General features: G+C 36.1%; 1 protein-coding gene across 8 annotated transcripts in view; it reads right to left on the minus strand.

The window, feature by feature from the left end:
- LOC128990576 (kinesin-like protein Klp61F) overlaps positions 1 to 19,921 on the minus strand; it is a 28,333-nt gene continuing 8,412 nt past the window's right edge. For all 8 annotated transcript variants that reach the window (XM_054413015.1, XM_054413072.1, XM_054413046.1 and 5 more), the window contains exons 2-20: positions 19,721 to 19,826; positions 18,837 to 18,975; positions 17,263 to 17,409; positions 16,732 to 16,886; positions 14,933 to 15,076; positions 14,125 to 14,394; positions 13,689 to 13,881; positions 13,324 to 13,506; positions 11,650 to 11,912; positions 11,064 to 11,203; positions 10,652 to 10,767; positions 9,044 to 9,226; positions 8,527 to 8,694; positions 6,538 to 6,771; positions 4,828 to 5,007; positions 2,559 to 2,769; positions 1,635 to 1,831; positions 1,225 to 1,383; positions 1 to 342 (exon numbers count right to left, since the gene is read on the minus strand). In XM_054413015.1, the coding sequence (XP_054268990.1) occupies positions 229 to 342; positions 1,225 to 1,383; positions 1,635 to 1,831; positions 2,559 to 2,769; positions 4,828 to 5,007; positions 6,538 to 6,771; positions 8,527 to 8,694; positions 9,044 to 9,226; positions 10,652 to 10,767; positions 11,064 to 11,203; positions 11,650 to 11,912; positions 13,324 to 13,506; positions 13,689 to 13,881; positions 14,125 to 14,394; positions 14,933 to 15,076; positions 16,732 to 16,886; positions 17,263 to 17,409; positions 18,837 to 18,975; positions 19,721 to 19,791 (3,267 nt within the window). In that variant the 5' untranslated portion in view covers positions 19,792 to 19,826 and the 3' untranslated portion in view covers positions 1 to 228. The remainder of the gene's footprint in view (positions 343 to 1,224; positions 1,384 to 1,634; positions 1,832 to 2,558; positions 2,770 to 4,827; positions 5,008 to 6,537; positions 6,772 to 8,526; positions 8,695 to 9,043; positions 9,227 to 10,651; positions 10,768 to 11,063; positions 11,204 to 11,649; positions 11,913 to 13,323; positions 13,507 to 13,688; positions 13,882 to 14,124; positions 14,395 to 14,932; positions 15,077 to 16,731; positions 16,887 to 17,262; positions 17,410 to 18,836; positions 18,976 to 19,720; positions 19,827 to 19,921) is intronic.

A 19,921-nucleotide genomic window follows, 5' to 3' on the forward strand; every position in this document is an offset into this window, starting at 1 on the left:
TAAATAAAATAATGAATGTTTATTAGGATAAAAAAGTAAAATCACAGTATTTACAAAACATCAGAGAGCATTAAAAAAGTGTAGAGTAATAAATATACAAATAGGCTACATTAACCACATTTCACAAGCAAGAGATAAAACTACATTGATACATTTTTTTTTAATAATAATATTTTTTCAAACTTAATATCTATTAACTATTATTATATAAGGTTTTGTACAGATTTTTCAGGCAAAATTTTGTGCAGGTCCCAGGATATTCTTCTTCTTTGGAATGGCAAGGTCCGGTATTTTGGATTTGGTTGGTCTCCTTGCACTCCTAGTTCTCATGTTTTCTTTATTCTGTAAACACAAATAACATGTTAGTTGTGACAGATTACACAGACAGGCTTACACACAACTACTTTGGGTATAACTCAGAAAACAAACTCATCACTTGCTTACAAAACCCGACTTTTTCGTTGTTTTTTAGTATGGCGTTTATTGAAGGTTGTAAAATATCGTTTTTGTTGATGAAGTTTGTTTGTTTGGTCATTGTTTCGTTGTTTTATAATGCATTTTTAACACTAAACGAATTAAAGGTGCTCAGAGATGTACTGCACTACCGACTGACTACCACGACTCAAATGTCAGCGACCCAATGTCACAGAAATCGGTAACAACTGTTAGCATTATCTGGCCTCTCTTATACCTGTACTTGATGTCCCAATATCGAAAACCCTTAAAATTGTCGTACCTGGATCCACTTCAACCCCCCCCCCCAAACCAGGCCCTTTCCGCCACCACTACACACAAAACTAACCCCCTGAATCGAGTACACTGACCTACTTAAAGTCACAGCCTTCTGTAGATCAGCACAAGAGACATTTCCTATGCCAAAATTCACCGCCGGTGCAATTAGTGAGTGAAAAGCACCAAAATGGGTTAGGGAGTGTAGAAACTGCTGTGAAAACCTTTTTCTTTGTGGTCTTCTGTGAGATGTCTGGGTACCCAAAAAAACACAATCCCTTGACATTTGATGGAAATATTCCACTCTTTAACCCATTACTGCACTTTACCTTCTATCATTTGCATTAGGACCATAAACTATCTAGTCATATGCCGCTGAATGTCTGAAGGCCTTATTTAAACAGCCACTACTTAAAAAAATGTATTTATTTATGAATGAAGAATTTTCATACGTACAGCATATTTGTTTAAGCAGTTTTTAAACTATGTACTTACATCGACGGGTGAAGGAACGACAAACTTGTCGTCTGTTACATTCAAGTCTGGCATGGAGGTAGACCTGCGGCCCAGTCCTGAGCCAGCCCTCGGCGTGGAGTGGGTGGAGGAATCGGTGCGTCTGTCTCCAGTAGATCCAATACTGCCAGTGGATTTTTCCTAGAGAAAATCAATCGAAACGGTTAGTTTGCACTACAAATTAAGACGACACAAGGAAGATTACGATGGAGTTTGTAATTGAAGACAATCTTTCTCTGTGATTGACAAAGTGGTCTGTGGTCCCTGACCAAGAAAAGTCTGAAGTTTGAGAGTATATTTGTGAGTCACAGTACCTCAAAAGACTAACCAACAGTGCGGGTAAGCCTGTTCCTACTATAAAAAAATTTAAAAAATACAGTGTGATAACTTACAGTTGTAACTGGAATGTCTCCATTGAAAAACGGGTCTGCAGGCAAATACTCCTTAAAGTTCAGGTTTTCATTGGGTACAGATTCAGCTTCTGGGTACTTCTCTCTCAGTTTCCTCACCAACTCCATCCTCGGTGCAGTGGCGACAAACTTCCTCGGATACTGGAGTTGGTCCTTGCTGATCCTCTGAGGAGTCGATCCTGAAACACATGTGAAAACTGTGTTTGAAAACATCCCTGTTGTGTATTTCGTCAAGCATTCACAGTAGAAACTTGATTACAAGCCTATCATGGGGATTACCAAATATGACTTGGTTATCAAGGTCTTGTTAACGAGGTTCCACATTTAAGTGGTCAACCAAAAATGATTTTACTCAACAAAGTACTAATGTTCATTTAACTTACATCATTAGATAAGATCTTATGGTATCGTATCAAAATGTAACAGAATATTTATTTATTCATCTCGGCATTACAGTAAATACATGCAGTTTCAACAAATCAGGTTCCTGTGTCAACAGTGACCAGTGGTAACGAATCAGTGTTTCTCCACAACAATAAAATTCTTAAAACATCTTCTGATGGAGATGGATGTATATTAGGGAAGTATATCATCCAAAATGTGAAGCTGAAGAAAATGATAAATGATTCTATCAGTACGGACAAATTAAACAAATTTGTCAAATATTCAATTATTAAACACATATAGTAATATTTGAAGAAAGGTTATAGTGCGAAGTAAGTAAAGATAACAATTCATTCTATTCAATTTAAAAAAGTAGTTACACGAAGCAGAACTGGAACAAAACGACGAGCGATTTCTATTCTTTGATGACTTTTGTAACATAACTTCATAGAAGGAAATAAAATAATAATGCTTGAACAGAAAATTATTACAGAAATGTGTACATGAAATAGGGATACAAACCTTGAGGAACATATTGTTTATAGCTGATCGATTTTAAATTCTCCTCCAACGCCTGAACCACTTGAGAAAGCTCAGGTTTTTCATTCATATTCTGCAGTTTAGTTCGAGCCACGTTATTCTGTTCCCTTAGCGTTTTTTCAAAACGTGTTTCATTCTCAATAAGTTTATCTGTGATTTGTTCAACTAAATTCTCAACTTTACTTTCAGACGCCTGCAAAAAATTCAATACTTAAGTATAAAAAACACATCTTGATTTCACTACCATACAAATTGTTGATATACTAAACGAGTAAATAAATACAGTAAATTAATGGTAAGTGATAAGAAAATTCTGGAAAGAATAGGCAGAAACATTAAATAAAGCAGTATAGTACGCTCTAATTTATACAGATTTCGCTTTCAACCCAAACAACCATTAGATAGAAGCTAGCTGTTACCCACGGGCTTCATCCCCGTTTGACTTCATAAGTATTAATAAAACTATTGATTGGTTAAGTTAAGGGGATTTGCCACTGAAAATAGGTAAAAATCATGAAAAATGGTAAAAATATTTTTTTACATTTCTTTGTACATTGGACCCTATTGCATCCAAAAAGTATGATATAATCCATGTATGAATGTTATTATATGTTATAACCAAGGGGTTTCGCTCTTTACGATAGCTACAAGATCATAGGACACCTTCTCATTCAAACGCGGTTTTCCGCAACATTGAAATTTCACATTTTTCAATACAAAATTTTATATATCTTGAGAGCCACTAAAGGTACATTGTTGAAATTTTTACTACTTATTCTAGACAATATTAGAAAAATATTTAGGTAGAATTAGGTATCTAAGTTAATTAGGTACTGAACAATAACGTTTTTTTTTTCAAACTAATTCTTTTTTCTGAAGAAAAATTATATTTAATGTGTCACAGCAAAAAAAGTATGTGAGATATTACTATGAATCTACCTAAATATTACGTTTAGATAACTGTCTTTAAAAAAACACCAAATTTATCAAAATCCATAAAGAACTCTCTTCAGAATATCGATTTATAAAACCCCTAACAAATTGATCGAAAAACCTCTATTTTTTTTTTTTACCACCTATAATTTATATTTAGAAGTAGCCTAAACCAAAATTTTTCCATTTTTTGTTAAACAGTACCCTAGTAGAAAAAAAAATAGTTTCACGACTTTCCTCATTAAATAAAAAAATTCACCCTTTTCAGTGGTGAATCCCCTTAAGCTGAAATAAACATAACAGAATACAGTACAAACAAATAATCACCCTTTTAGAAAGGAATTACGATCTTAACACTAATCCTGAAACCCTACCCAGACTGACGCTAACCGAAACATCCGGTCTGTGAGACCCCATTTGAAAATAATGGACCCCGCTTAGAAACACAAACCGAAACACTGGGCCTGTGAGACCCTGCTTTAAATAAAATACACTAACACTGGGCTTCTGAGACGGGCATGTTATGAACAGACAACCTGTCAAGGTGTCGGCACCCACACAAAATGATGAACAAACAATATATCAACAGGTAGGGAAGGAAAAGGGGTTGGGGGAATGGAATCCTCCAAGTAAACAGTGTTGCCAACATACGTTTGTGAAAATTCCCATGGGGTTGTGAGACCGGGGTTTGCACAAGGTTTCTCGTCATGACAAACATTTTAAGTGTTTATGGGGGTGTGACTTTTAGTTTCCTAAAAGGTTCATGGGTACTTTGGGATTTATATATGGATTTGTAAAATTTAAATAAAGCTAAACTTTTTTTGAATTTGTGATGATAGGCTTACCAGAATGGGAAAGAGTACAAACTGGAACAAGACACACATAACTTAAAAAAAAAACTTTAAACAAAATAAAAATATTTTACAGGCAACAATTCTAATTAAGGAAGATAAGCCTGCTATCCACACAAAAATCCCAAAAACCTATTACTAAGTTTTGTTGCACAGTTTTTTAAGTCCAATTCTTTACATACCTAAGCTTTTTTATATAAAACTGAATTTAAAATATACAAGGGATACCTACAGTCCTGGAATAGTGCTCACTTAGGACTTTTTTATTAATGAATATAGATATAATTTTCTCATTTAGAAAACATAGGCCTATATGCTCTATTTCATATCCTTAACTTGAATATAAATACAGTTTTACGACACTTATTGTTTCAGTAGACAATTCTTATACTTCTATTCTTTCATGCGTTACCTAAACCTAAATAAAATTCATAGTACAAAATAACATGATACAAAAGTAAACTTACCACAACAGTTTGAGACACTTGTTCTGTAAATACGCTAACACTGTTTTCCAGTCGTGAGAGGTTTTGTTGTTGTTTTCCACATAGTACTTGTACTTGCTCTATGTTCTGCTTGACTCCATTCTCAATATGTTCAACATGTGTGTTTACTTCATTCACTAAACTATCAACATTTTCTTTGATCTGTAACAAATTAACAAATGAGTTTTTTGTTAGTTTAAAAAAATAATAGTTCTGCAGCCCTGTAAGTCTTATGATAGTACCAACCCCTATATTTGCTTAACCCTTCCCGGACGGGTGACGGATATATCCGCCTAAGTCTTTGATGGTAAAGGACGGGTGACGGATATATCCGCTTATGGTTTTTGATGTTCCGGACGGGAAGCTGATATATCCGCCTTCTCTTCAGACAGACTGGCAAGTGCTTGAGCATTAACCAGATGTTTTGCGGTACCAAGGCACCACTTTCCTGCCCTCTCCATGGCTGCGCTCTCTCCCACACTCCCCCCTCTCTCCCGCGCCTACCCTCTCCCGCGCCTACCCTCTCCCGCACCTCCCCCTCTCCAACGCTCCCCCCTCGACGTTTTGCGCTCAACACTACGTTGTCGTTATTTATTGTTTACATGTTGTTCTTTATTTGTTGCCTAACGTTGTCATGGTCATATCTTCAAAGACGGGTGGCGGATATATCCGCTGCTTTTCTACTCATCCGCAGCAGTAGCGGATATATCCGTATAGTTAAAACCGAGTAAAAAATTATTTTTACAGTATGAAGTGTTCCATTGTGTTTATTTTATGTATACTTGTATAACAAAACACAAATGAGGAAAATTAATTTTTATTTTTTCCTATAATTTTTCCCCGTTCTATGTCACGATTTTGCCCGTCCGGGAAGGGTTAATGTTCCTAGTTCCTACATCAGTATAATTTCTCAGTGAGTTTGATAGTAAAGAGTTCCGTATCCTAAGTCTACTTAAGTACCGTTCAAAATTGATGGTAAAGTAGAAATCAATTGTCCAAACTCCCAATTATCTGAATCACCTAAAACAAAATTTATTTTGTTTACCAGAAAAATTAAACTCAATGCAGTTTCTGATAATTGAGTACATATTTTAAATTTTGTCGATCGTATCAATTATGCTTGAGATATATTAAACTGCATGTAGCAAGGTAAGATCTAGACCACCAACCGATTTCTATAAAATATAGTTTTGTGAACTGAAGCGTTGTTGTACAATGAAATACTACAGAGAAAAGATATACATTTGCCCATTTTATTCTTATAGAGAAAGTAAATAGTTTGCTTGTTTATGGATGTATTTTAATAAAATTTGGCTAATTTATTTATTTCATATCATCGTAGTCTTCCGCGATCACGACGGAATCATTAATATCGCCTGCGGCTGTGTAGACATCATCATTGTCTCTCCCAGTCACAGAAACGTTGTTGTCATCTTGCGCATTCGCAACAATAGCGGTAATACCATGACAGGTATGGTATTGGTATCGACTTTTGACGATCGATTCTTGATACCAACACCAACGTCTGAGTATCAGGTGGTATCGAGAATCAACACACCCCTAATTTAAATATAGTGTCCATACCAGCGGAAATTCATGAGAAGGAAACACAAACGTTTTTTGGGAAAGCAATCCAAACCTCTCAAGTAATTCTGGTTTTGAAGGTTCGCTGCAGCCTACTACTGAGCTTACCTCGCTCGATAGAGTCTTCTCCTGTTCTGATTGTTGTTCACTAACTGTTTTCACTTCCTCAACGTTTGATTGGATAGATCCGAGTATCTGCAGATTAGACATAGCTGTTTCTTTCAAAGATTCCGCTCCCTCCTCTGTGGCTGTTGCGCCCGCCAACACTGAGGCGGATTCAGACTTGATAGATGCACAACTGCCTTGTGCGGCTGTCAGGATTGACATCACTTGCTTGATATTCTGAAAAAAAGAAAGGTTAGTGGTAGTTGCCACACGCTATAAATCACTCACCAATGGTTTAGAAACATTTTTTTTAATAACTCACTTTCTCCCATTAAAATGCACAATGGTCCAGATTAGCTTCTAAAATATTTGTTCAAAGGCTTGTGACGGTGCAATTTCGTCCTGGGACAAAATTGTACTGTCGGCCTCGGATAGCTAATCTAATTGAGTTAGTCCAGGGTTAGTGGTAATAATAATAGTATTTAGTTTTTAAAATATGGGCTCAGATATGGTCGTTAAAGCATCAGCTTTCAGTAAATGACACATTCATCACTGCCCGGGTTAGGCCTTAATTTAAACAAATTAGTAATTTGGCGTTAATTCTGTGAGTGAAACACTGGTCGTAATTAACTAAAATCTTAACTTCGAAAATAAAAACAAACCTCTACTTAATGGATATACCGTGTTTCACTTTTGGAATTAAAACCAACTATACTTACAATTAACCGAATCGATTGTCGCGGGTCCACGAGCTATTTCGCCCTGGCCTAACACCTACTATTCGACGACACCAGAGTTATTTCACCACTGGCTAATTACCAGGCTATTCCGCCCTCGACCTACGGTTTCGCGGTGTATATGCGCGGATCCGAGAGCTTTTCCGCCCTCGGCCTAACCCTAGTATTCGACGCTTCCAGGGTTATTCCACCACTGGTTATTACCGGGCTATTCCGCCCTCGACCTATCGTCTCGTTATATCCGCGGGCCCGAGAGCTATTCCGCCCTCAGCCTAACCCTAGTATTCGACGCTTCCAGGGTTATTCCACCACTGGTTATTACCGGGCTATTCCGCCCTCGCCCTACCAGGGAGATGTTGCTAGCTATTCGCCCAGCACTCAAGTCCGACTGTCCCGTGTCCTGCGCGGCTTTTATAGGGATCGCGACGCTAGCGCAGTACGTGACCGCTCGGAGAACTAATGACCTTGCGCGGGACATTTGAAATCGTCTGAACGCTCGCTTTCTGATCTCGTAATATTTTTACCGTTACAGGCTGTTCCAAGCTTTTAGTTAAACCCTTAGAATTTTTTAACAATTTAAACAAAAAAATGGAAAACTAAAGTAAATTTTTAAAAGTGGCAAAAAATGTTAATGTTTTAAATTATAGACCAGTGGCAGTATTGTCTATACCATACTGGTATAGACCTATAGAGGAATCTCGATCACATCCACATGACAGATGGGCTAAAATACACCCAGTTGCGTTTGGGTGAAGTTCAAGAAAAAAAATTTAAAAATTTTAAAAATTTAAAAATATTTTAATAAACAGAGCGATTGACAAACTCCAAATTTCACCAAGTCCAATAGCAAAAAAAAAAAATGTTAAATAATTATTGTTCCACAAGCTCCAAAATTCACATATATCAAAAGAACAGTCCTGGCCAGCAGTTGCCACGGTCAGATATCAGACTCCACACAATATACGGTGTAAGCCACGCGCCGCAAAACAAAATTGTTGGTCTGTTAATGCTTTGTAAAGAATGTAGAATTGAAAACCTAATCCAACCCAACCTAACCTAACCATGGCGGACAGTGCCTGCAATGTGACCGTGGAAACCCCTGCAGCAACTTCTGGCCGGGACTGTATTTGGTGAATTTTGGAGCTTGTGAAACGCGCTGCTTATTAAATTAACGTCATTGGAGTTTGTGAAAAACTCCCTTGTGTTTTGATACCAATTGATGATAGTAATAAAATACTTAAAACTCCACACTCACTTCGTTGAACTGGTCGACAAGGTTGTTGATTATGATCGGTTTAGCAACAACTTCTTTATTTTTACGTCTTATAGCTTCAACTTGATCAACAATTTTAGTGGAAAACTGCATTAACGACACATGGTTCTCTGTGATTTCAGAGATCAGCTTCTTCTGTCTGGTTTCGAACTGAAAACATATTTACACTTGTAATTAAGTAAATAAATACACAGGAAATACTTTCTATCTGATTCAGAATTATGTCACAATGATATGATTTGATTTAAAAATCAAATAAAACAGACAACATAATATCAGTTTTAAATTGTAAAATATTTATTTCAGTGGTATCAGAATCAGATATAGATAATTTTCAGAGAAGCACATAGTTAGGTATACATTACTTAAGAGATACACAACTAAATTGCCTAAAACAAATTTCTGACAGTGATAGCACAAAGTCAAAGAGTTAACAACAGATTAAACTAGATATTTTGACCAGTAATGATAAATAAGTAAATTCAGTTTTTGTTTCTACCCTGGCGAGATTATTGCTTCCCTCCTCAGTGATTTTGGTGATGAGATTCAGCTGATCTTGAATGTTCTTCATCGAGGGCAGAATATGTGACTTGATCACGTCTTTGTAAAGGTTAACCGAGTGTTGTATTATTTCCTCCCCTCGTGACTTGCAAGAATTGACTTGACCAGTAAACTCCGTTTGCTGGAACGAAACAAAAAACGACACCTTAAAAACTATTAACTAAAAAGATCAATGTAAAATATACATATGACTTTCATAGTCACCTGCCATCGTATATCTACAGGGAGTCTCCTTAACTACCTTACAAACTCCAAACTGGCACATGAAACACAATCTTTACACTATATGCACAAACATGGGACTATGTCACTGTCACTGACAGCATTTTAAACTAAGAAGAGAGGTTTCAGGCCTACTGGTCCATAATAACTACTATGGTCCATTAGGCCAGAAAACTCTCTCTTCCTTAGTTGAAAATGCTGTAAGTGACAGTGAAATATTCTAATGTTTTGTGTATATGGTGTAGTTTTGTGTATCTTGTGCCAGTTTGGACTCTTTTCCATTCAGGTAAGCCTGCTACCTGTGGAGCTTAACCTCAACAATTAAAATGTCCCAGTAAGAAGGCACTCTTCAGGTCACGTGAGTGCTAGCGCATGCGCGAGAGCGAGGAGACGACGAGAGATGACTAGAAGTTTTGTCTTGCCGCTGCCATCGAACATCCAACATGCGTACGTGCTAGGACGCTAGGGACAGGGGGTAAGGACCCCACATTAGTTATGGTGTTAGGTGTTAGTAATGTAATTATTCTGAATTCACATAATTGTTTTCAGGTCATGTAGTCAAAAATGTTCATCTAATTTCCCGTGTCATTATTGTAATATTAATATTTCTGTATTTAATGGGTTATTATTTATTATTATTTAATGGGTTAAATCATCAAAGCTGGCTTTTTGGGCCAGTGACTAGCGGTAAATTGTCTCCTCAGGTTGAATAAATGAGGCCAGTTTTTGTTTCCAACACGAACAGTTTGGTTATGGTAATCATTCACATGACCAATTCACCCAAAATGTAGCCGTGTGTACCACATGCTACCCTCACTAAATATTCAAATAGTCTAGGCCTCTGTACTCTGTGGCACAACCTTAACATACAAAAATTGGGGAAATTCAGGTCTGGTTAGCTATTTATTATGCTTTACGCTACAGTGGCAAATTTTCTTACGTTTACCTATGTGGTAGTAAATTAAACATATACATACATATTAGTCATATTACAACAAAACACGTGTTATCAGCTGACAAGACAAAAGTTCGTTGACTTTGCACATCACAGTAACAGCAAAACCTCCAGCTTGTAACCCCAGTAATTGTGCTCAAACTTTCAACAACAAAATTTTACAGAACATAAAAATGTTGTAGTTTACCAAAATGATTACTTCTTTTATAAAAAAATATATTAAAAAATCTGGGATACATTATAAAATTCTGTAGGGTTTTCAGGACATCTGTGATCTGAAATTGGGGTCTAATCTTGAAGAAGAGGTTCAGAGAGCTGTAGACACCCTATACTAGGATGAAGATGAACAAGAAGTATTTCAATACATACCTTATTGTGAAGTGTTTCATTCCTTGACTGTGCAAGGGCTTTCATCTGGTGTTCAAAAGATTTAATGGTTGATAAAACATTATGGTTCTCTTCTTCAAATAATCTGTTCACAGTACCTTAAACAAAATCAATTGATAACTTAAAAACTTAGGCTCCATCTTATTGATACTAATTTACAAAGATTTTAATGGGTTCTTGGTATCAAATGCGCTTTGCTGATCAGTCTCAAAAAGAATTTATAATTGTATTGTTAATCGATTTGTATGTCAAGTATTCAAACAAAATGTACCCATTTACGTTTTCATGTGGAGTTTTTTAAGAGAGCATATAATATTGAAGATAAATGTAGATTTCATCTAGCTTATAAATTTAACTCTGATACTTCATCACAAAAACAGATCACAAAGCTTACTGGCATTTTTGATAACTTCTTTCACAAACTGCTTTTCTTCGTCAAGGAACAAATCAAGCTTGCTTTTGAAGTCCGCAACCTTCTTGCTAGCATTTTCCTTGTAGCGACCCAACATCTGCAGGTTGTCTGACTCGTTAGACCTGTGAAGCACAACAAGTTTGCAATTTATAGGAAAAATTGAAATTTCATACATTATACCTAAAAAGAACTAAATCAAGTAAATATACGATTTTCAAATATAGCAACAATGTCTTATCAAGGCTAAACAAAACTTAAAACATTTATTCTTACTGTAAAAACATACTAGACCTAATGTTTACAATAAAGTTGATCAATTTTAGTTTTTCTATTTTCAAGCCCATTTCATTATTACCAAACTTGTCTAATTGAAATTTTCTTTAATATTCTTTGACGTTTAAACCATCTGACATTCACTATATTAAATGATAGGCTGAAATAAATGGGTGACTGCAATAAAAATATAACATGAGGTTTAAATTATTATAACGTCTTCAATCACGTTTCATCTGCATAATTTTTCTCTGATAACAAACACAGAGGATGATTTGGACAAATATTTACTTACTGCTTTCTATCAATTTTGTCGTGCAATCGATTGCTCTGGTCTAAGAGGTTTTCCAGCACAGACTTGCAAGTTTTTGCTTGCTCTGTCAGACTGCCTTCGGTCTTTTCATATTCTTTGATAAAATATTCCCTGACAACGACTTCCTTTGCGAATTCTTTCATCTTCTCTTGACATCTTTGGCTTTCGATTCTGAACAGATTATCAAGCTCTTCATATTCGGCACACTTGTCGTCAAAGTCGGAGCTTAAGGAACTGAACATTTCCTAGAGCAAAAATACTGTATTAAATCGAGCTATGAGTACTAATACAAATATTATAAAAACTAGTGCACCTGTTGCTCGAATTCAAGCAATTGCATAGTTAGTATTACAGGCGTTATTTCAAAACGAATAATCCTGACAGTCATATAATTTCCGATGTAAAAGAGTCAACTCCACGATAATGTAATCAACCACTCCACTCCAGTTTCCGAAACTGAAAACGAACTCACTCTGAGTTCAAGCCCGAGGACTTTTAGCCCAGGCGCATATTGAGCTGTGCGGCACGATCCGGGCAGTGCAGCACAGCACAGGGCAGAATTGGGCAAAAAGTCTGTGTTGCACAGTTGACATCGCATATTGGGAAGCAGAGTCGTACAGTTTTCGTATAGGAGTGACACAGTTTCTTGTGTGAACACGTTGTTAAATATTAGGATTTGAGTTATGAGTCAGATTCAGGTGCTGATTTAGATTTATTGTTTCTTAGAACAAGAAAGAAAGGGCGAAAAATTTGCAATGTTTAGTGATTTTCGTATTTTCTCCCAGATTTCACTCCTGTAATTACTCTTTATATACTTACTATGAATGGTAACGTAAAAAATTGATAAAAACGCACAATTTCTATTAATTATCCTCTAGATCCGTCACAAAACACTAGTCAACCCGGCGCAGGTGAGCAATGCGGCACAGACACTTGTGACTCGACCACAAGTGCGCGCAGTCCACGTGCGGGACTGCACTGCCCTGCGCTGCGCTGCGCCATAATATGCGCGTGTCCTAGCAAATACATGGTTTACAAAACACTGCCCTGCGCTGCACTACGCTGCGCTGCTCCGACTGCGTCTCAATATGCGCCGGGCCTTATAACAGGAATTGGTGAAATGGGGCGTCTACACAAAAAATACTTTCATTATTAACGGAGGAGTAGTGTTTTGTAGAAATCACCTTCACGTATTATATATAAGGATAATAGTGTGCAGGCTATTTCCTGCAAACACAGTTAAATTAAGAGATTTAACTTATATTAATTTAAATTGACAGCTTTGAATTTCCAAACAAATGGGTCTTAGGACTCAACAGTTGATTTGCCACTAAAAATCTTTTTCTCTGGTCACAATATCAGGTTTTGGATAATAAAGAATGGTTTTAAAGGACTAAAACTAAAATATGTATCTTCTACTGCGTTAAACAAGTTCAAAGAGTCAACCATTCCGTTATCAACACCATCTTTGAACGTCCTTCCTGCAAGAAGCGGATTTTCAGGATTTACGAGACAATAATTTAAAATGGAATTACCACAGTAAAGAATTACATATATTAAAAATTGAAAAAAAACTTTTTTCAATCTCAGAAAAAATTTTGGTAGAAAAACAGAATACTACACTTTTGAATTTAATTGTTATGTTATTTTAATTACCTTTGATTGTTCGTACGACTCTTTGATTCGTGAATATTTTTCATGTGAGTCTTTCACTTGGTCGTCCAGCTCTTTCATTCGGCTTATCATTTCTTCATGAGACTCTTTAGAGATATAGAACCCCTCTCCTTGCCTGACAGCTTCCAGGTCTTTTTTGAGCTTCATTATTTCTTCAGACGCAACCTATCAAAACAAAGTAAGTGTAACAAGCGAGAACAGGTCTGTTGAAGACTACATGAAGGGTATACCCAGAAACTGCTTGAAATTAGTTAAGCACAGCTTTACAATAAAGACTGTAGGCCCTACTTTGAAAAAAAATGTTGCAGAAAAAGTGTGAAGCAAAATAAAGTTTTATAAAGTTTCACCTGCATAAAGTCCTTCTTGGAGATGGTCTGGTTTCTCACTGGCTTGTTCTTGATGGATCTCGCTTTGGAAGCATAGTTCAGTGTGCTCTCCGTTTCATCCAGGTTGGCCTGCGCTGGAGATATTGTTCCGATGATGCAGGTCTTAGTCTTGCCACCAAGCGAGTCTTGTAAAAACCTTGTCAGTTTTGACTCTCTATAAACAAGAAAATCCTTCACACACCGATATCCTTAATTGTTTATTGAAGTTTATAAAATTAAATCCATGAAATATAGTGGAAATGTTAATGTTTTGAGAGTTCTATAACCAAGAAATAATTATTATTTGCTGATTACTCAAGATGTATTTTTCTTTTTCATGCTTTTAAGCACAAATGGTTAACTTTTTGCGAGAAGCACTTACTTTCTTAAGCTTAGGTTGCATTCTGAATATTTGTACCTGTAAGGGATGTGTGGGTTGTTCTCCGTCAAGCATGTTATGACTCGGCCTAACGTCAACAGAGACTTGTTTATGTTTGAAGCCTCTGCAAGTCTCTTGTTAACCCCCGTTGCAGATTTGTGTATGTTTTCGCTGGCTCCGGACTTGGACACGTTTTCACTTCCAGCCAAATCCACGAGGTGGAGTTTGCCACATCGCAGTACATCATCTTTGCCAGCAACTGCACTCTCCTTGATATTCACGTTGATCGTAAAAATTGTGTGTGATCGGCTGAAACATTCCATCATATGTTAGAAGCAAATCAAACCGATCAGCATAATAGGATCATGAGATTACTTATATGATTTGAACAACATTAACTCACCATCATCAACAATGAATTTCAAACGTACTTATATGAATTGCAACAAAAGATCATATTAGAATAATTTAAGTTTTTTTTTACACTGGTATCAAGCTCATATCACCCTAAAAGCATCTATAAAGCTTGATTTATTTCAATTAAGAATCAATAATTACCATCAAGATAAACTTTCCTATTACAGTAGTACTGTACATCTGTAACAAGTCTATCATTGGGATTGGGGATTGTCAAATATGACTTGTTATCAAGGTAGACTTCTTATCAAGTTTTGCAGTAAGTTAGGGGTGGTAAAAATCAAGAGCATCTAAAATGACACTTGTTATCATGAGTGACTTGTGATTGAGGGTCTTATCGAAGTTCCTTTGTACTACAAAAGCATAGTGTGATACAAATTATGAACTTCATTAAATTTTAATCATTAACAAAAACTGACTTGTATCTTACCTTGAGTTGAGGTTCATCTGAGTCGCAGCCACCTGTCTCTTCTCCGCTCCATGCTGAAGGAGTTTAAACACCTCCTCTTTGCTTTTGACAGGTGTTGGCAAAAGACCTTTCACAATCACTCCTCCTTCCAAATCGTCAATCAGTCTGGAAGTAAAAACACTGTGTGTGAAATCCAGCAAATTGTACATGCTACTATTTGAATGTACCCAAAGCCTTAATAAAGAGAGAAGGCAAGGAAATTAAAAATCAAAACACATCTTCAGTGTTTGTTGCAACATCTACGATCATGGGAGATGGTCATTGCAACATTGTGGTGAGTCGGTGGCTCAGTTGGTAGCGTCACGGACTTTGGGCCCAAGGCAGAAGTGTCGTGGGTTCGGATCCTGGTCACTGCCACAAACTTTTATCAGTACAGTTCACCTTTGTACTGTACCGGCTCACCCCTTGCTTTGCTGGATACGTTCCACGCACAGATCTGTAGTCTATGTGGACGGGCAAATGCAAGGTTAAAAGAGGCCGCCAACCTCTTTAAAAAAAAAAAAAAACATTGTGATCATCTCTCCAGATTGCAGCAACATTCATGAACTTTTTTTTGTGTTCGGAATTTTTAAAGGCTCGAAAGCATTGAAAGAGAATGAATGAAACGCTGTACGTGAATGGACCATTATCCACAGGCTAATAGTGTTTATCGAAAACCGAAAACTAACTTCCCCGTCCTAAACAAAATCCAAAGACGTGCTCCTCCATAAAAAAAGTCACTTGTACTTTACATTTCCAGAAACACCTGACATGATCTTTTTGGATAATATACATGCAAATCTATATACATATTTTATTTTGCGTTTCAGATCATGTACAGTTAAAACGTGAAGCCACAGAAACCTTTTCAAACTTTAGAACCACGGTAATCAAACGATCAACCAAAACCCATTTATCCAGAGGTTGATACTGCTACAGTTTTTATTTGTAAATTTCTAACATTGAAACTTGAAAGTACTGTAAATTACAAGTCCAAAAATGGTGGCCATTTTGCTGTCTGAATAGAATCGTTTTATTGAATAATGAATATACATGTAATAGACAGAGTCACAATTATTATAAAGACGCATTAATGTCTAATTATCTAGAATATCCACTTTAGGATCATTTATTTAAAAGTCCAATAATCAAGAACATCTAGATCCGGTTTAGAACTATTTAAAGATTATTGATAAACTGACTTTTCTCATGATCGAACCGGCAACCAACTAGATTGAACACTCCGAAACCTAAATAAACTTAAGTTGTTAAGAATGTACCGTAGAACACAAGGGCCAATTTAAAAATTTTAAGAAATGTTTGTGAGGATAGCAGGCTTACTTGAATGGGAAGAGTCCAAACTGGCACACTAGACGTAACACTACAAAAAACATTAAATTCACTGCCACTGACAGCACTTTCAACTAAGAAAGAGAGTTTTCTTCAGGTATAAAATGGTGGCCGGGGAGTTGTTGAGACTAACAAGGTAAAAAAAGGCTGTGTGTCTTAACAACTCCCCGTCACCATTGGACCTGAAGAAAACTCTTTCTTCCTTAGTTGAAACTGTTGAAAGTGCTGTCAGTGACAGTGAAATATTCAAATTTTTTGTGTTTACAGTGTAAAGTTTGCTATCCCTTTTGCCTGTTCGGACTCTTTCCCATTCAGGTAAGCCTGCTTCCTAACAAAAAATCTTTAGTAGAGTATTTGGATTCATTTTCCCTGCTGCTTTCTGCAGACATCCATCCCCTGACTACTTTACCACAATGTTCCACAATACTTACTTAAGGTCTGTTTCTTCATTATCCTTAAGGAGACTTCGCAACCTTTCATTGTACAATTCCATGTACGACACCGACACTTGGTATTCACACGCTTGAATGGAAAGTTCATGGAACAAGTCGTGCATGGCTCTCGGGACAATTCCTGCGTGGACGCTCTACAGTAACAAATGAGTGTAATTACTCGTTGGTTAGAGATCAAATTTTTTTTTTCTTTGAGAACTTAATTTTTTGCAGTTATTTTTGTAAGCAAAAAATGTTACATAAATAGGCTACATTGAGTCTGGTGTGAAAAACATTGAGTCTTTATGCTGGAAATGTTTCCAATCCATTACGGTTCATCATCAACAGCAATAGATTGTAAATCAGCAAATGGTTCGATATTTTGTTAAACTCAAATGGACTAATAAACAAATCAACACAAAACATATTTACATCATCATTAGTTGGACGTACAGAACTAACAATCAAATTGGCTACAGCTGTTCCATAAGGATGACAAATCTACTATCTTTTATCTATGACTTAACTTACCTCTTCCCAACATGCATCAGGGTCCTGGTCCCCCGTCATGGTGTAAGTTTTCCCAGTTCCAGTCTGGCCGTAGGCAAACACTGTACAGTTGTAGCCCTGAAGCACTTCTTTGATCATCGGCTTTACAACCGCATTGTAAATGACAATCTGCGAAAATCAGCAAGCTTAAATATCTCACTGCCGGTATAAATATTAGTGGTAGGATGCATCCAGACTTGCTAAAGTAATAAAAACAACATACAATCGGTTTAACAACTGCTTGGCCAGTTTTTATTCAAATTTAGCATGTAATAACTTAGTCTTTTTTTAGCGAATTTCCCTATAGGGAAGTAGCTATTACCGTAGGTGGCACGGTAAGACCTAGACCCGGGACCGATTTACTTTTTCATTTTGATGTCCCCAGAGGCCAAAAACACTATTCGTTCAAATTTTTATATATGTATATATATATATATATACTTATATATATATATACTTATATATATATATACTTATATATATATATATACGTCCGTGAACGCGATAACTTGAGTAATTTTTGTCCGATTTTGATGAAATTTGGTTTAAAGGTGTAAAGCGGGATAAACTTGAATGAGTTCGCGAACCAGCACGACCGGACCATGGGAACGGGGCTTTACGGGGGGTTTTATGGGGTAAAAATTGGTTTTTCTCACTTTTGACCCTCAAAACACAAAATTTCCCAATTTCTCTTTAGACCTTTTTAAAGAGCTTAAAAAAACAAATAATTTAGTATATAAAAGTATTTTTGTTCGATTATTAGTAACGGAGAAAATTGTAAATTTAAAATTCCCATGTTATTCTTATGGAGAATATTGTCAAATGTTGTAGTTTGCTTGTTTATGAATATATATTTAATCAAACTTGGCAAATTTATTTATTTTCTACTAAGCTATCAATATTTTACTCAAAAACACACTTTATTAGTTTCCTTGTAGCAGCAAACCTAGGTACTTGTTAAACCTAATGTTATTAAAATATATTTAACTGAAAATCAATTCAGACAAATCGAAATTCGCTTAGTCGGCAGGTTTGCTGCGGCGGGGGTATTTGACTTAAAACAGTAGGCTACAACCTCTATTTCTGTAAAATTACGGTTCAGAACTTATTGCAACTTTTTGTGATTTTCTGCCATAAGAGGTCATAGTCCTCACACCGCTTACCCATGAAAAGGGTTGTTGACAAGCTAATGAGAGAATGTACAGTATGTCAGATTGGTATTATTATTTTTTTATTTAAGTTGCAGCACATGTCAGGCAGGTAGGTAACAAGTATTGGTCTTTGACTAAACAACACCTCAACCAAACATTTAGAAAAAATTGTAAATTGACGCTACTACTATTCTTAATGAATGTGTAAATAAAGATTATTTGTCTATTGTCTATTGTCTATTGTCTAGGTACTGGTAGGCCTATAGGCAATGTTTTTTTGTTATACTAACTCAGGTAATTGTAAACTTGTAAACTTGCATTTAAGATATATACCTACTGTATTGGTTGGCCATTGGAGCTAAATATAGGGTCAGTACATAGGAAATCAAACTTTATATTATTTACCTGTTTTGATTGCTCATCAAAAACACGATCGTACAACAGTGTTTTGTTCAACTTAGAACTTTCAGCACCACTTTTGATGGTCACTTCTTTCTTGCCAAACTCGAGGACATTGGCTTTCTTTTCCTTTGAAGAAAGTGGTCTGAAACCAGTTATGAATAAATTAGTGAAATTTGATTAACTACAAAAAACAAATGACAGGCTAGCCCACTCTCATTATAAATTACAGAAACTTTATCTAACGTCAAGTTATTTTTATTTTGTTTTAGTTTTATCTTTATCGAGGATTTTTTGTCTGGTCACTATTCCGCCTGTGACCGTGAAGTCTAGTGTAGTGCTTGTTCTATCAACTTCCATACATCAGTGTTTACAACAGTTTCCTGGAACACAACCTACTAACATGTTTTCGGAGAAACCTCAAGTTTAGAACATTTAAAAGAATTGATGATGTTATTTACTCACAACTAGGCTTATGTAAAAGAATTTGCAAATCAGTGTTGAATAGGTGCTACATGTGTTTAGACAATGGGGGTGTTTACTTTAAACAGCTTCTCTAACATGTACTTACAATAATAGGCCTACTGTTATAGCTATGTTTAATACCAGCTGTAGTTTAGCTGCATTTTCGGTACGCTGACTTTTGCCGCACCCTGTATATATATATAGGCTATATATACGTAGGCTAAAGGGGCTCATGAAAAAAAGAAGAGATATGGCAGTTTATATTTTGTGCAAAATCACACAGATTCCCCCAAGCTTGGTTTATTTTACGAGGCGACATCAGTAAAATGCTTACTTCACACAAAAATAAGAATTTACTCAAAGATTGCAAAAAAGGATTAAAATTTGTATACAAATTATTAAATTATTGGTTTTTCATGACTTACCTCACTCTAATATATGACTGAATGTTAATGGCCTGAGCATCTGGTTTCTTCAAGTTCATCTTGCCAGCCATGTTGTACTCAGGGTTTGGTCACAATATTTTTGAATCTGAAAACAACAACCACAATATTAAATCACTTTTAGACAAAACTATAATTTTCTTACATAGCCTAGGTAATAATACTTATGTTCTGACTACCGCC

Source organism: Macrosteles quadrilineatus, unplaced genomic scaffold (assembly GCF_028750875.1).
Source record: "Macrosteles quadrilineatus isolate MER2022 unplaced genomic scaffold, UCM_ALF_1.0 Scaffold_1__1_contigs__length_201487025, whole genome shotgun sequence".
Classification (NCBI taxonomy): domain Eukaryota; kingdom Metazoa; phylum Arthropoda; class Insecta; order Hemiptera; family Cicadellidae; genus Macrosteles; species Macrosteles quadrilineatus.